Source organism: Nerophis lumbriciformis, linkage group LG14 (genome assembly GCF_033978685.3).
Source record: "Nerophis lumbriciformis linkage group LG14, RoL_Nlum_v2.1, whole genome shotgun sequence".
Taxonomy (NCBI): domain Eukaryota; kingdom Metazoa; phylum Chordata; class Actinopteri; order Syngnathiformes; family Syngnathidae; genus Nerophis; species Nerophis lumbriciformis.
The window spans coordinates 21,574,523-21,588,823 of NC_084561.2; the positions used below are offsets into that span (position 1 = coordinate 21,574,523).

Genomic DNA, 14,301 nt, shown 5'->3' on the forward strand with positions numbered 1-14,301 from the left:
ACAGTAATACTTGTTAAATTAGTGTACAGTAATACTTGTTAGACATAACTTAGTGTACAGTAATACTTGTTTAATTAGTGTACAGTAATACTTGTTAGACATAACTTAGTGTACAGTAATACTTGTTAAATTAGTTTACAGTAATACTTGTTAAATTAGTGTACAGTAATACTTGTTAGATATAACTTAGTGTACAGTAATACTTGTTAGACATAACTTAGTGTACAGTAATACTTGTTAAATTAGTGTACAGTAATACTTGTTAGACATAACTTAGTGTACAGTAATACTTGTTAAATTAGTGTACAGTAATACTTGTTAGACATAACTTAGTGTTCAGTAATACTTGTTAGACATAACTTAGTGTACAGTAGTACTTGTTAAATTAGTGTACAGTAATACTTGTTAAATTAGTGTACAGTAATACCTGTTAGAAATAACTTTGTGTACAGTCATACTTGTTAAATTAGTGTACAGTAATACTTGTTAGACATAACTTTGTATACAGAAATACTTGTTAAATTAGTGTACAGTAATACTTGTTAGACATAATTTAGTGTACATTAAGACTTATTGAACATAAATTAGTGTACATTAAGACTTATTGAACATAACTTAGACATACATTTATGTACAGTAATACTTGTTAAGCATAAATTAGTGTACAGTAATACTTGTTATACATAAATTAGTGTACATTAAGACTTATTGAACATAACTTTAGTACATTAAGACTTATTGAACATAACTTAGACATACATTTATGTACAGTAATACTTGTTAAGCATAAATTAGTGTACAGTAATGCTTGTTAGACATAAATGAATGTACAGTAATACTTGTTAGACATAAATTAGTGTACAGTAATACTTGTTAGACATAACTTTGTGTACAGTAATACTTGTTAGACATAAATTAGTGTACAGTAATACTTGTTAAATTAGTGTACAGTAATACTTGTTAGACATAACTTTGTGTACAGTAATACTTGTTAAATTAGTGTACAGTAATACTTGTTAAATTAGTGTACAGTAATACTTGTTAGACATAACTTTGTGTACAGTAATACTTGTTAAATTAGTGTACAGTAATACTTGTTAAACATAACTTTGTGTACAGTAATACTTGTTAAATTAGTGTACAGTAATACTTGTTAGACATAAATTAGTGTACATTAAGACTTATTGAACATAACTTAGACAAATTAATGTACAGTAATACTTGTTAAGCATAAATTAGTGTACAGTAATACTTGTTAGACATAACTTTGTGTACAGTAATACTTGTTAAATTAGTGTACAGTAATACTTGTTAAACATAACTTTGTGTACAGTAATACTTGTTAAATTAGTGAACAGTAATACTTGTTAGACATAAATTAGTGTACATTAAGACTTATTGAACATAACTTAGACATAAATTAATGTACAGTAATACTTGTTAAGCATAAATTAGTGTACAGTAATACTTGTTAGACATAAATTAGTGTACAGTAATACTTGTTAGTGTAACGCAGGTGTGAAATCCCTACCTTTTGCAGTTACTGGTATGCTCTTGCTTTCTATTACTCTGTGCGTGCTTCCTAGTCACGTGACCGCCACGGTCCAATTAGCTGTGCTTACAAGCCGGTAGCAGGAAGTGGCAAGTAGATAGGACGTGAGGGGAGACAGATTGTATTGCTGCTTTAGGTAGGTTTTTATTCTCCTTTTCACCCGAAATATTGTGCTGACGGATTCTAAACTGAAAGCCTATTTGTAACTTTATAGAGCCGACTACCAGCACCGGATTTTTTTGTCATTAAGCTGTGTGTGACTGTAGAAGTGGAGTTGGTGAGTCCATGTTTATGAAAATAGCACCTTTAGCATTCATCTTTCTTCCATTGTTTCATTGCAACAGTCTTTGTGGCATATTGTCAATCGTCCATATACAAGCTTTATGACTTGAACCAATGATAACTATTGTGTATTGAATGTACTTTTAAATGTGTTTTGATAATAAGCACGTTTAGTGCACTGACTGCTTTGTCATATTTATGCTGCTAATGGTTATTTTAGCACTTTATTGCATATTGTGATTCTGACATGTTTATTGATTTATATTGTAAAATATTGAGGAAATAACTAGAACCTTTTCTGAATACTTTATAATGCAATTAGTGTTATTTAATGAATATATTTTGTGTGCACATGGATTTATAAGGATGGTCCTGGTTCTTACACAGGCCAGGCTTCTCTTTTTGATGGCGAGCTAAGGAAAAGAAGCATCAAGTCCAAGGATCGTACTTGGAAGATTCCAGCCAGGAACCCCACCACCTGTTCTGTCTGGGCTGGTAGGAGGCTCTCGAGCCATCCCTTTACAAATGTTCATCCTTAACCTGCAGCACATGGACTGTACTGCCATCCTTTTTTCCAAGAACTCTATTAAGTCTGAGCTGAGATTTATACAAGATTCAGAGACATTGATTAGTTGAATTGGAATTGTATATATATATATATATATATGTATATAGTACTTGTGTTTTTTTCTTCAAATTGCTTTCATGTTGAATGGCCATTCAACTAATTGTTGTGTATATATCTGCTGTCCATCACTAATTCTCTAATACACGGTGCCAACCAAACTGCAATTCAAGCTCTGCCTTCTCTCTCCGAGTCAAAATTCTCGTCTTCTGTTCCTAGCCCATAACACCCCATATATATTGCATTGATTTGTAGCACGTATAGGTTACATTAGACATACATTAGTATACAGTAATACTTGTTAGACACAACTTAGTGTACAGTAATACTTATTGAACATAACTTAGTGTCCAGTAATACTTGTTAGACAAAGTAGTGTACAGAAATACTTAGACTTAACTTAGTGTACAGTACTACTTGTTTAACAAGTATTACTGTACACTAAGTTATGTTTAACAAGTATTTCTGTACACTACATTATGTCTAAAAAGTATTACTGTACACTAAGTTATGTTCAATAAGTCTTAATGTACACTAATTTATGTCAAAAAAGTATTACTGTACACTAAGCTATGTTAGACATAACTTAGTGTACAGTAATATGTACAGTATTTAACACTTGTGCTGCCATTGTGGTTGGTAGACTTAAGATGGGAGTTTGTAATGGCCATAGGGGTCCATCGAGGCGTATACATAGAATGAATATTGCCAGTCACAGTTAACTTGTGCTCAGCTGGGAAAATAAATATATATATATATACTTATGTCATCCATTTACTTATTATAAACTGTTACAGGCGTATCAAATAATCATATTAATATTAAAAATGCAACTTAATAATATGTGGGGATATAAAAGGCATCCGGTGCTAACAGACCGGGCGGAAGCGGAAATTGACGTCATAAACCACCTAGGAGCACCTGTCAGACCCGGCGTTTTTGCTACGGAGCCACTTCTTGGAAGAATCCTCATTTTTTACCTTTTTTGTGGACTTTCCATTGGCCTGTGGAGAACCGGCACAACAGACTCTTTTTCCAGGAGGACTTTGATTTGGATGCGCAGACGCGGTGCCGTGAGTACGCAGCTGCGGCTTCCAAACATTTGATCGCTTGCCCGTACGTGCATGCCTCTATGTGCATGTCACGTACGTAACTTTGGGGACTTTGGGGAAATATATGTGTTGTATGAACTTCGGGAAAGTGCATGGTACTTTGGGCTGTGGGATTGAGTGTTTTGTGCGGGTGTGTGGTTTTGTATTGGCGGGTTATATGGACGGGAGGGGGGAGGTGTTATATGCGGGATTAATTTGTGGCATATTAAATACGAGCCTGATCGTATTGTGGCTAATAGTTATACATGTCTTGTGTTTATTTACTGTATTGACCATTCCCAGCTGAATATCAGGTCCCACCCGTGACTCCTTAATTGCGTAGTGGCAGAGACACCCGGAGAACTTGGGTGCGTTTGTTACAGAGTGGTGGCCCGTACGGGGAGGCGGGGCTTAGTGTATCATTGATATCAGCGAGTCTTATTTTCGTTGTTTTTTGCGAAAGCACGTTAAGGGGAATAAATAGTATATAAACATTATTTTTCTTGTTAAAATATAAATGTAAATTGGGTTCACTTTTTTCCCTAAATAGTCAGCATTGTGTCACCGCTTTTCTACATTTTTGAGGTATATATACATACATTTTCTGGTACATAAATACATACCATTTGTATACTTTTACACATATAGACACTAACAAATACGACAGTTAATAATACTTACACATAATTAGTTTAATTGGAGTAATGTCGACCAGCAGCCACTACCTCATGGAGGAAGAGGACAGACAGGACTTTGCTGATGCAGCCCAGGACCCAACTCCGCCCCTTGACCCTTTCCGCCATGTCACCAGTAGGCCCAATCAAAATGGTGTTGCTGAGCTGACTAACTTGCTGGACTCCATGTATTTAGAACAGTCCAGACAGGATGCGGCAGCAGAGGAAGAGGATGGGGTGGAACCAGAAGCTGTCCTGGAGCAACTTCTAACACTGCAACAACGAATGGACATTCTGGAGAACCGACTCACAGAAGCGGTCGACAGCACCCTTAACCGGGAGGATGGACTCAGGGCAGCGATGGAGGCCATGGCTGCAAAGGTGAAAGCATATGTTGACACGAAGGTGCAGAACGTTGACCAGGCTGTCGTAGCATGTCTGCGTCGCAGAGATGAAAGGTGGGGAGAGGAATTGAAAAATACCCTTGCTAAAACCCGAAGGTTTTGGCGACCAGCTAGCTTCTCCACTCCTGCAGCCGCCATATCAGTCAGCCACCACCCACCTGTCATAGACATCACCTTCCCTATTACACCTGCTGTCACCACCATTGCACCCGCTGTCACCACCATTGCACCTGCTGTCACCGCAAGACCACCTGCTGTCACCGCCATTACACCTGCTGTCACAGCCAGACCACCCATCAGGATGGAATTCCCCAGTTTGGAGAGTCCAGAGGCTCAGCCGATGTCACAGATTTCATCGAACAGTGTGAGAACTTTTTAGCACTTCGCCCTCTGAGCGATGCTGAGCTGGTGGGAACCCTCAATGCTGTTTTAAAAGGTCCTGCCAGGAGTTGGTGGTCGGCAGCCCGCAGTAACATAACCAGCTGGTCTACCTTTAAGCAGTCTTTCCTGGAAGCCTTTTTGCCAACTGACTATCAATCCGAGATTGAGATGCAGCTCCACTCCATTCTTCAAACCCCTAATCAGTGCTTGCGAGATTTCGCATATGATTATCGTGCCCTCTGCCTGAAGTGGAGACATGACATGGAGGAAGCCGAGATCGTGCGCCGCATACTCGGTGCCTGCAATCCCAGGTTGGCCAGTGGTCTACGGGGAATTGTGTCAACAGTAGAACAGTTGGTCAAGGTGGGCTCCCTGATTGAACGAGATTGGACAAACAGTAAAGACTATTGGAGTCGTGTCCAACAATGCAACCCTCCAAAAGGATCGGGAAAGAAGATGGCGCATGGGCCGAGTCGGAGTGGGGCCGACCTTGCCGCTGCTATGGGCGAACAATCCCTCCTGGTGGTCCCTATTAGCATGCGCGGCTCTAAAGGAGATGGAGTCCTGGACTCCGGATGCACGTACTCACTAATGAGTCATACGCTGTGGAAGGCTGTGAGGAAGTGCGGCGAGGTTCTGGAGCCGAGCGGAATTCCAAAGTTTGTCATGGCAAATGGACAAGTAAACCAAGCAGTTGGAAAAGCCACCCTGCTCCTCAATCTGCATGACTGTCACAACACCCTACAGATTCATGTGATGGCTGATGGCCACTTATGTATGCCCTTGTTGCTAGGTCTCGACTTCATGACCACATCACAAATGATACTCAAACCTCATCTCAGGAGGTATGCCATGCCCGGAGGGAGAGAATTTAAATTTCTCCCCAAAGGCAGAGAAATGCTTCGCTGGACTCACCCTGGTCCCTCCATTAATTTTTACATGGCCATAAATGAGGAACCCCAAGTCAATCAGTCTGCAATCCCCCTCCTCGAATCCCAACCTGAGGTGGTGCGGCCACTGCTGCAGAAGTGGCCAACTGTTTGGACTGAGACTACTGGGGCCACCAGGGTAATTAAACATCAAATCACCACCATGGATGAGATGCCTGTTAGGAAGCGAGCTTACAGAGTGTCCAGTCAAAAACAAGATATAATTGAAGAACAAATCAAAAAAATGATCAACAATGGAGTGATAGAGCCATCGACATCTCTGTGGGCCTCTCCCGTTGTTCTGACACCCAGGAAGGACGGCACACCCAGATTCTGTGTGGACTACAGGGGCTTGAACGCCAAAACCCAGCATGACGCCTATCCCATGCCCCTCATACATGAGATCCTGGAGTCGTTGCAAGGTGCAAAATATTTCAGCTCCCTTGACCTGCAGAGTGGCTACTGGCAGGTTGCCATGGAGGAGGATAGCAAGCCAAAGACTGCCATGATCACACATCTGGGCCTATACCAATTTAAAGTAATGTCATTTGGACTGCGCAATGCTGGGGCGACCTTCCAGCGCTTAATGGAGACAGTGCTGGGTGAGCTTAGGGGAAGAATCTGTTTCGTGTACATTGATGACATCATTGTGTTTTCACAAACAGAAGAACAACACCTGCTTGACCTTGAAGTGGTGTTTGCAAAACTACAACAAGCAAACCTTACTCTCAACATCAAGAAATGCCACCTGCTTCAAAATCAGCTCACCTTCCTTGGACACCTAATATCAGGCAAAGGAGTGGAAGTAGATCCGGAAAAAATATCTGCAATAACGGCATATCCTCCTCCCACAGACCTGAAGAGTCTCCAAAGGTTTCTTGGCATGGTCGGCTGGTACCACAAGTTCATACCCAGGCTGGCCGACATTACTGCTCCTCTAAACCAACTAAAAAAGAAGGATGTTCCCTGGGAGTGGAGTCCTACCTGCCAGGCGGCCTTCAACCACCTCAAATCACTTTTGCAGTCTCCACCAGTGCTTGCTCAGCCCCATCCACAAATCAGTTTCCAGGTTCACTGTGATGCCAGTGACTTGGGCCTCGGCGCGGTCCTGATGCAACGCCTTGAAGGTGAAGAACGGCCAATTGCCTTTGCCTCCAGAGCGCTCCAAGGAGCTGAAGTCCGCTACTCCACTGCCGAAAAAGAGTGCTTGGCTGTGGTATGGGCTGTTGAGAAGTGGAGACATTTCCTTGAGGGAACAACTTTTGAGGTCTTCACGGACCATAGTGCCCTTTCATGGGCATTCAACTGCCCTAAAACTTCGTCCCGACTAACACGGTGGACGCTGAGACTCCAGGGATTCACATTCAGAGTCCATTACAAAAAGGGCTGCTGCAATGTGGTACCAGATGCACTGTCACGGGCACCCCAATTACTAGAAGGGAAGATTTGCCTCCTTGTCCCAAAAACCTACTGGTCAGATCTCCCCAGCACACTGCAAGATCTTTCTGAGGCCCAAAAAACTGATTCAACATGTCTGGAATGTGGACCCTCTGTTGACCAACCTACGCCTGGCCGGATCCATTTTCAACTTCAGCAAGGGGTGTGGTACCGAGGAGTACCATCTAAGTATGGCGGCTTCAATTATCAGCTGGTAGTGCCATTGGCTCAGGTGCCACAGTTCCTGGCTTACTTTCATGACAGTCCATTCGGAGGACATCTGGGGAGAATGAAGACACTCTTGAAGATTCTGGAAGTAGCTTGGTGGCCGACAGTAAGGAAAGACGTCTGGAGTCACGTCCAAGCATGTATAACGTGTCAGAAATACAAAAACCCCAACGTCAAGCCAGCTGGGCAACTCCAGTCCTCTACTGTCAACGCCCCAGGAGAGATGCTGGGAGTAGACTTCATGGGACCTTTTCCCCTCAGTAAGGCCCGGAACTCTGTGCTGATGGTGGTGGTAGACTACTACTCCAAGTGGGTGGAGCTTTTTGCCCTGAAAGACGCCAAAACTCCCAAGGTCTGCCAAATTCTCAAAAATGACATTTTCACTCGCTGGGGAGTTCCCAAATATCTTGTGTCTGACCGAGGGCCACAGTTCACAAGCCAACTGATGTCCCGTCTGTGCGAATCCTGGGGGGTAACCCATAAATTAACCACAGCTTACCACCCACAAACCAACATGACAGAACGAGTCAATCGCACCCTCAAGACCATGATTGCCGCCTTCGTAGGGAACCATCATCAGGACTGGGATAAGTGGCTGCCTGAATTCCGGTTTGCCCTTAACACCGCTGTCCATGAGACGACCGGTTCAACCCCTGCCAGGTTGACTCTCGGGCGGAATCTGATGGGACCCCTGGAACGACTGGTGCACAAAGCTCCACCACCACACACAACTGCATATCACACCATACTTACACACACACACCTAAAGGGAGAAGTGGAGAGACATGTAGGCGCGTCCAAAGCTCGACAAGCCAGATATTATAATGCACGACACAAAGATGTACACTTTGTAGTTGGGGATCTGGTCTGGATTAGGGCCCACCCACTTTCCAAAGCTTCAAGTAAATTCTCTGCCAAACTTGCACCCAAATGGTTAGGGCCTGGGCGGGTAGAGAAGAAGTTAGGTCCTGTAAATTACAGTATTCGTTGGTTGACTGATAAGTCTAAGGTGGATACTATTAATGTGGTAAACATGAAACCCTATTATGGTCCCCATAAGCCGCTGGCTGGGGGGGGGGGGGGGGGGGGGATGTAATGGCCATAGGGGTCCATCGAGGCGTATACATAGAATGAATATTGCCAGTCACAGTTAACTTGTGCTCAGCTGGGAAAATAAATATATATATATATACTTATGTCATCCATTTACTTATTATAAACTGTTACAGGCGTATCAAATAATCATATTAATATTAAAAATGCAACTTAATAATATGTGGGGATATAAAAGGCATCCGGTGCTTACAGACCGGGCGGAAGCGGAAATTGACGTCATAAACCACCTAGGAGCACCTGTCAGACCCGGCGTTTTTGCTACGGAGCCACTTCTTGGAAGAATCCTAATTTTTTACCTTTTTTGTGGACTTTCCATTGGCCTGTGGAGAACCGGCACAACAGACTCTTTTTCCAGGAGGACTTTGATTTGGATGCGCAGACGCGGTGCCGTGAGTACGCAGCTGCGGCTTCCAAACATTTGATCGCTTGCCCGTACGTGCATGCCTCTATGTGCATGTCACGTACGTAACTTTGGGGACTTTGGGGAAATATATGTGTTGTATGAACTTCGGGAAAGTGCATGGTACTTTGGGCTGTGGGATTGAGTGTTTTGTGCGGGTGTGTGGTTTTGTATTGGCGGGTTATATGGACGGGAGGGGGGAGGTGTTTGTAATGCGGGATTAATTTGTGGCATATTAAATACGAGCCTGATCGTATTGTGGCTAATAGTTATACATGTCTTGTGTTTATTTACTGTATTGACCATTCCCAGCTGAATATCAGGTCCCACCCGTGACTCCTTAATTGCGTAGTGGCAGAGACACCCGGAGAACTTGGGTGCGTTTGTTACAAGTTTAGAGGCAAAAAAAGACACTCAATGGGTCATTTTAATTTATTAAATTGAAAATCTAAGTATAAACAAAATGAGTAACACTCAAGAGAAATATTTACACCAGCGTCTTTGTCGTGTTTTTACATCAAGTTGAAAGCAGAGATACAGAAACATTACACAATCATTTTTTCCCAAGTAAGAAGTAATTATGAATGTGAAAGTGTATATTTACATTTGATGCATGTTGGTACACGCACACAAAAAGTTATGGATATTGGGCTTTTGGGTGAAATTTCAGGATAAACCTAAATTGCACATGAATGATTTCAGGCATAGCGTCACTACAGTGTATATTATATATCTTACTGTCAAAGTTAAAAAAGACTTGACATCTGGGGTCACTATTGGCCGACGCGTGCAGCGCAGGCGAGGCACATAGCGTATGTTAAAAGTTAAAGTTAAAGTTAGATTATTCTCTGCATTTGACCCATCACCCTTGATCACCCCCTGGGAGGTGAGGGGAGCAGTGGGCAGCAGCGGTGGCCGCGCCCGGGAATCATTTTGGTGATTTAACCCCCAATTCCAACCCTTGATGCTGAGTGCCAAGCAGGGAGGTAATGGGTCCCATTTTTTTATAGTCTTTGGTATGACTCGGCCGGGGTTTGAACTCACAACCTACCGATCTCAGGGGGGACACTCTAACCACTAGGCCACTGAGTAGGTTCATTCCTCCCTTGCATTTATAGAAATATGCTGACATCAAGCAACAAATAAGGATCTATATGATTGTTCACATTTTTGATTGCTGAATAAATGTGTTGAGGAAATTGTTAAGAATAATATCTGTAATAAATGGGACTTCCTGCATTGAAGGCTATATTATATTCGACTGGCAGAAATATTGTTACAACCTTGTTTTCTTTCAACATTTCATATCGATTACTTGATGTCCTTACAATGCAAATATAGTTATAATATTGTTACATATTATGTTATCTGATACTCTTATGATATCAGTGTTTATTTTTGCACACTTAAATGGGAACTGCACTTTTTTGGGGAATTTTGCCAATCATTCACAATCCTTATGGAAGACAAAAACAGATGTCTTTTTTATTGCATTCTAATTCCTAAAATATGGCAAGTACGAGGTGGCTAACAATGCAGCTAATCAGAGTACTTTAAAATGAGCAAAATACATAAATATTACATATTATTTATGTGCCTGTTTATAAAACATTGTTGAATGTTTTTAGAGTCCTTTTATTGGCAGAATAGAGCGACTCCCATTAGCTCCAATGTTGGCTGGTTTTTGCTAGCCTTTATTTATGTGTTAGAATGCATACAAAAAAGAAAATGTGTGCTTATCACATGTAAGGATTGTGAATGATTTCCAAAGAAAGTGCAGTTCCCCTTTAAGTATTAGATGTTAAAATATGTAAACACACTGCTAAAGGTCATTGAAAACATTTGTTATAATGTTCACAAAATTCAAAACTTCAAACATATTTTGTCCACTTTAAAGGACAATTGACCAACTCCTTGAAAAATGTGTTTTTAAAAATTAAAGTCGATTTTTTTGGAAAGTAATAAAACAGTGAAGTAAGCTATCATTTTAAGTTTGCCCAAAAGCCGAATATCCTTAACTTTTTGGTTTTTACACCGCTGTGGCCTCCGCTGATTATTTCCTGTTGCATTTCATCTCACCTGGAAGAGAAAAGGTCAACAATTAAGATGGAATATCACACAGACTGCAGTAGCCAGAGGAGGTCAAAAGTTACCGTCAGAGTTTTGCTGATGCTCGGCGCTTGTAAAGCAGGCCAGTTAGCAACAGTTTGCCTGCTGTGCTGCGGCACAGACTGCACTCCTGCAGGTTTCCACGGAGCGACCTGGACAACATGACTTCATTTACCAAGTCACACTGACAACATTTGAGGAGAGTTGTTATCTGGGCCACCCATCCTTCCTGCTTCCCTCAGATTCCTGCTGAATGCTGAGTACACACACCTCTGCCATGTAATCACAGGCCATCTGTGGTCCGGCACTTCCCTCAATGTTGTGTAGAAAGAAGCAAAGGTCACGACATTCACCTTACAATTAGGCGATGCCCTCAGGGTCTGCAGCTCCTTTTCTTTCTGGGCCAAAGTGTCTTCTTGCAATTGTTTCTGTTCTCTCAGCCGGTTCTGCTCGATCAGCAGTTTCTCCATCTGAGTTAGAGCAGCGTGTGTTAGTTTGGAAGTATGTGATGGAGACAGACTTTGTTGTGTCGGAAACAACCTTCTCGTCATAAGTCCTCTGCTTCGCTTGAAGCTGCCTGCTGCTCTCGACCAGCGTCTCACTGCGGTTGTGTTCACACTGCTGCAGGTCAGAGGTCAGGTGTGTGTGCTGCACCTCCAGACGACTGGACATGGCTTGAATCTGAGCCACCTGTGAGAAGAGGACAAATGTGATGTTTATTTCTAACTGGATGTTGACAGCTGATGCAGCACTTTCTATCAGCAGCGTCCAAAAATACAACAAATTCAGCATGAATGAGATATATTAGTAGATATTACACTAGTTGTCTTTGTCAGCTACAACACACAACTAAGACAGTTTAGCATATTTTGACCTACACAGGTTGATTGTATCAAAGTAGCTTGCGCATTCTTTCATTTCTCTGTAAGCGACCTTGTTTGGACACTTCTGTCTTTCACCGTTTCATAGGCTTTAATAATAATGAAGATTATGCAAATTATAACTTTGTACTCAAGTTCTTTCCTAAATTCAATATTTCTTGCCTTCTTTTTTAAAAGGTGTCCCGATCCAATAACAAAAAAAAGTATTGGATTATATCAGTTGCATGTAAACTCTCCAATACAAGCAGTCCTGCATCTCTGTCTGGACTGGAGCCCGCAGTGCCTCAGACTGGAAGTCTCTCCAGAGAGTGGTGAGGACGGCGGAAAAGATCATCAGGACTCCTCTTCCTCCTATCCAGGAGATCGCAAAAAGCCGCTGCCTGACCAGGGCTCAGAAAATCTGCAAAGACTCCTCCCACCCCCACCAAGGATTGTTTTCACTGCTGGGCTCTAGAAAGAGGTTCCGCAGCCTCCGAAGCAAGATTCTGTTACAGCTTCTTCCCTCAGACCGTAAGACTCTTGAACGCATCATAATAATTCCCTCAACTCCCCCCAAAATGGATTAACTCGCTGGAATAAAAAAGACAATACAACATACATCCATAAACGTGGATGCATATGAAAAAGTGCAATATATTTATCTGTACAGTAACCTATTCATTTATTTATATCTGCACCTTATTGCTTTTTTATCCTGCACTACCATGAGCTAATGCACCAAAATTTCGTTCTTAGCTGTACTGTAAAGTTCAAATTTGAATGACAATAAAAAGGAAGTCTAAGTCCTGCAGCGTGTTGACTTGTGCAAAGCTTGACAGCCAGTTAACATCTAAATGTCCTCCAATAAGCACACTCGTTTTCATCTTTCCTTGTGTTTGAGTCAAGTCATTTCCAAAAGGTAAACATGGTAGGCTATATGCTGCTAGCAGCTACGCACACAAGCATGACATACTGTACATAATAAGTGTACTCGATGTCAGTTTGAACAAGGATCAAATAATTAGAGTTACAATCCAGTAACAAACGTGTCCCTTACTGCATTATTGTGGCAACAGGTGTTGCCAAAGAAACAATTACCACTCTGCTTCAATCTAAAGACAGCCTAATACGTCCATTCTAGGAGGTTAATAATAGTGTTTTCATACCTACTATTGTTCTTTAAATAATTTCACCCAAACATTTCTAACATTCTTTTTTTCTTTATGCGCCTTGAGCAAGAGTACGAGAGCCAACCATGGCAAGCAGGACTCTCCACTTGGGTGGATTGTGGGCTTGCTGTTGAGCTTGTGTCAGAGTCACACTACAGGCTGTAAAGGGAAACTGCACTTATTTTGGAATTTTGCCTATCGTTCACAATCACTATAAGAGACAAACGCATGTCTTTTTTTTTTTTTAAGGCTTATAAAGATATTGCTAATGGAAGTCATCGTTGTAGCCTTAAAAAGCCCTCCATTAACTTTTTATGTACTGTACACACTCTGCAAGTACAAACATATATTGTAATAACAGCTACCTTCATAACAATATGTAATATGTACAATATTTATTACCGTGTTAAATGAAATATGCAAAGTTTTTTGTTGTCTGCAATTGGCTGCCGTCTCAGTAGATCCTCTGCTATGACAATAAATCCACCTCAGAGGAACTTTGTCTCCTCATATACCAAATTATTTGTATTTCTATTGAGAAACATCCTCTCTGGATAATCTGTATTGCTTTTAAAAATGTTCTAACTGCAAGTTGTTAACAGCATAGCAAGTTTTTGCCACACCTGCTGGATTATTCTGTATTTTCTCAAACTGGAGAACATTAGGCTGACATTGAATGGTTGTTCTGGAAGTTTCAAGAACTGTGAGGTGCCTTTCAGAGATATGTAGTAGAAACTGATCTCGAATTAACCCTGATTTAAAACACAACTGGGATGTTGGTGGTTGACGAGCCTTTTGTGTGCTTGTTGGTTATATCTCTCTAAGACTATTCAGGAATGTTTTATGTTGACACTTGTCTGTGGTTCCTTTTCTTAAAATTTATTTTCTTATCTATTTGTATACACACGTGTATATATATATATATATATATATATATATATATATATATATATATATATATATATATATATATATATATATATATACACACACACATATATATATATATATACACACACATATATACACATACACATAAATACA

At 41.2% G+C, this 14,301-nt stretch overlaps 2 protein-coding genes across 6 annotated transcripts in view; one reads left to right on the forward strand and one right to left on the reverse strand.

The window, feature by feature from the left end:
- gtpbp3 (GTP binding protein 3, mitochondrial) overlaps positions 1-14,301 on the forward strand; it is a 70,393-nt gene that overhangs the window by 44,729 nt on the left and 11,363 nt on the right. For 2 of the 5 annotated variants that reach the window (XM_061975842.2, XM_061975841.2), the window contains exon 12: positions 2,222-2,752. The exons of 2 other annotated variants lie outside the window; for them this stretch is intronic. The gene's annotated coding sequence lies outside the window, so the exon portion shown is untranslated. Of the gene's footprint in view, positions 1-2,221; positions 2,753-12,286; positions 12,996-14,301 lie in introns of those variants that run through there. One more of the 5 variants, XM_061975845.2, reaches the window with a different exon arrangement.
- plvapb (plasmalemma vesicle associated protein b) overlaps positions 9,964-14,301 on the reverse strand; it is a 10,851-nt gene continuing 6,513 nt past the window's right edge. Inside the window, exons 6-9 of the mRNA XM_061975848.2 lie at positions 11,769-11,918; positions 11,582-11,698; positions 11,273-11,380; positions 9,964-11,198 (exon numbers count right to left, since the gene is read on the reverse strand). Of these exons, the coding sequence (XP_061831832.2) occupies positions 11,190-11,198; positions 11,273-11,380; positions 11,582-11,698; positions 11,769-11,918 (384 nt within the window). The 3' untranslated portion in view covers positions 9,964-11,189. The remainder of the gene's footprint in view (positions 11,199-11,272; positions 11,381-11,581; positions 11,699-11,768; positions 11,919-14,301) is intronic.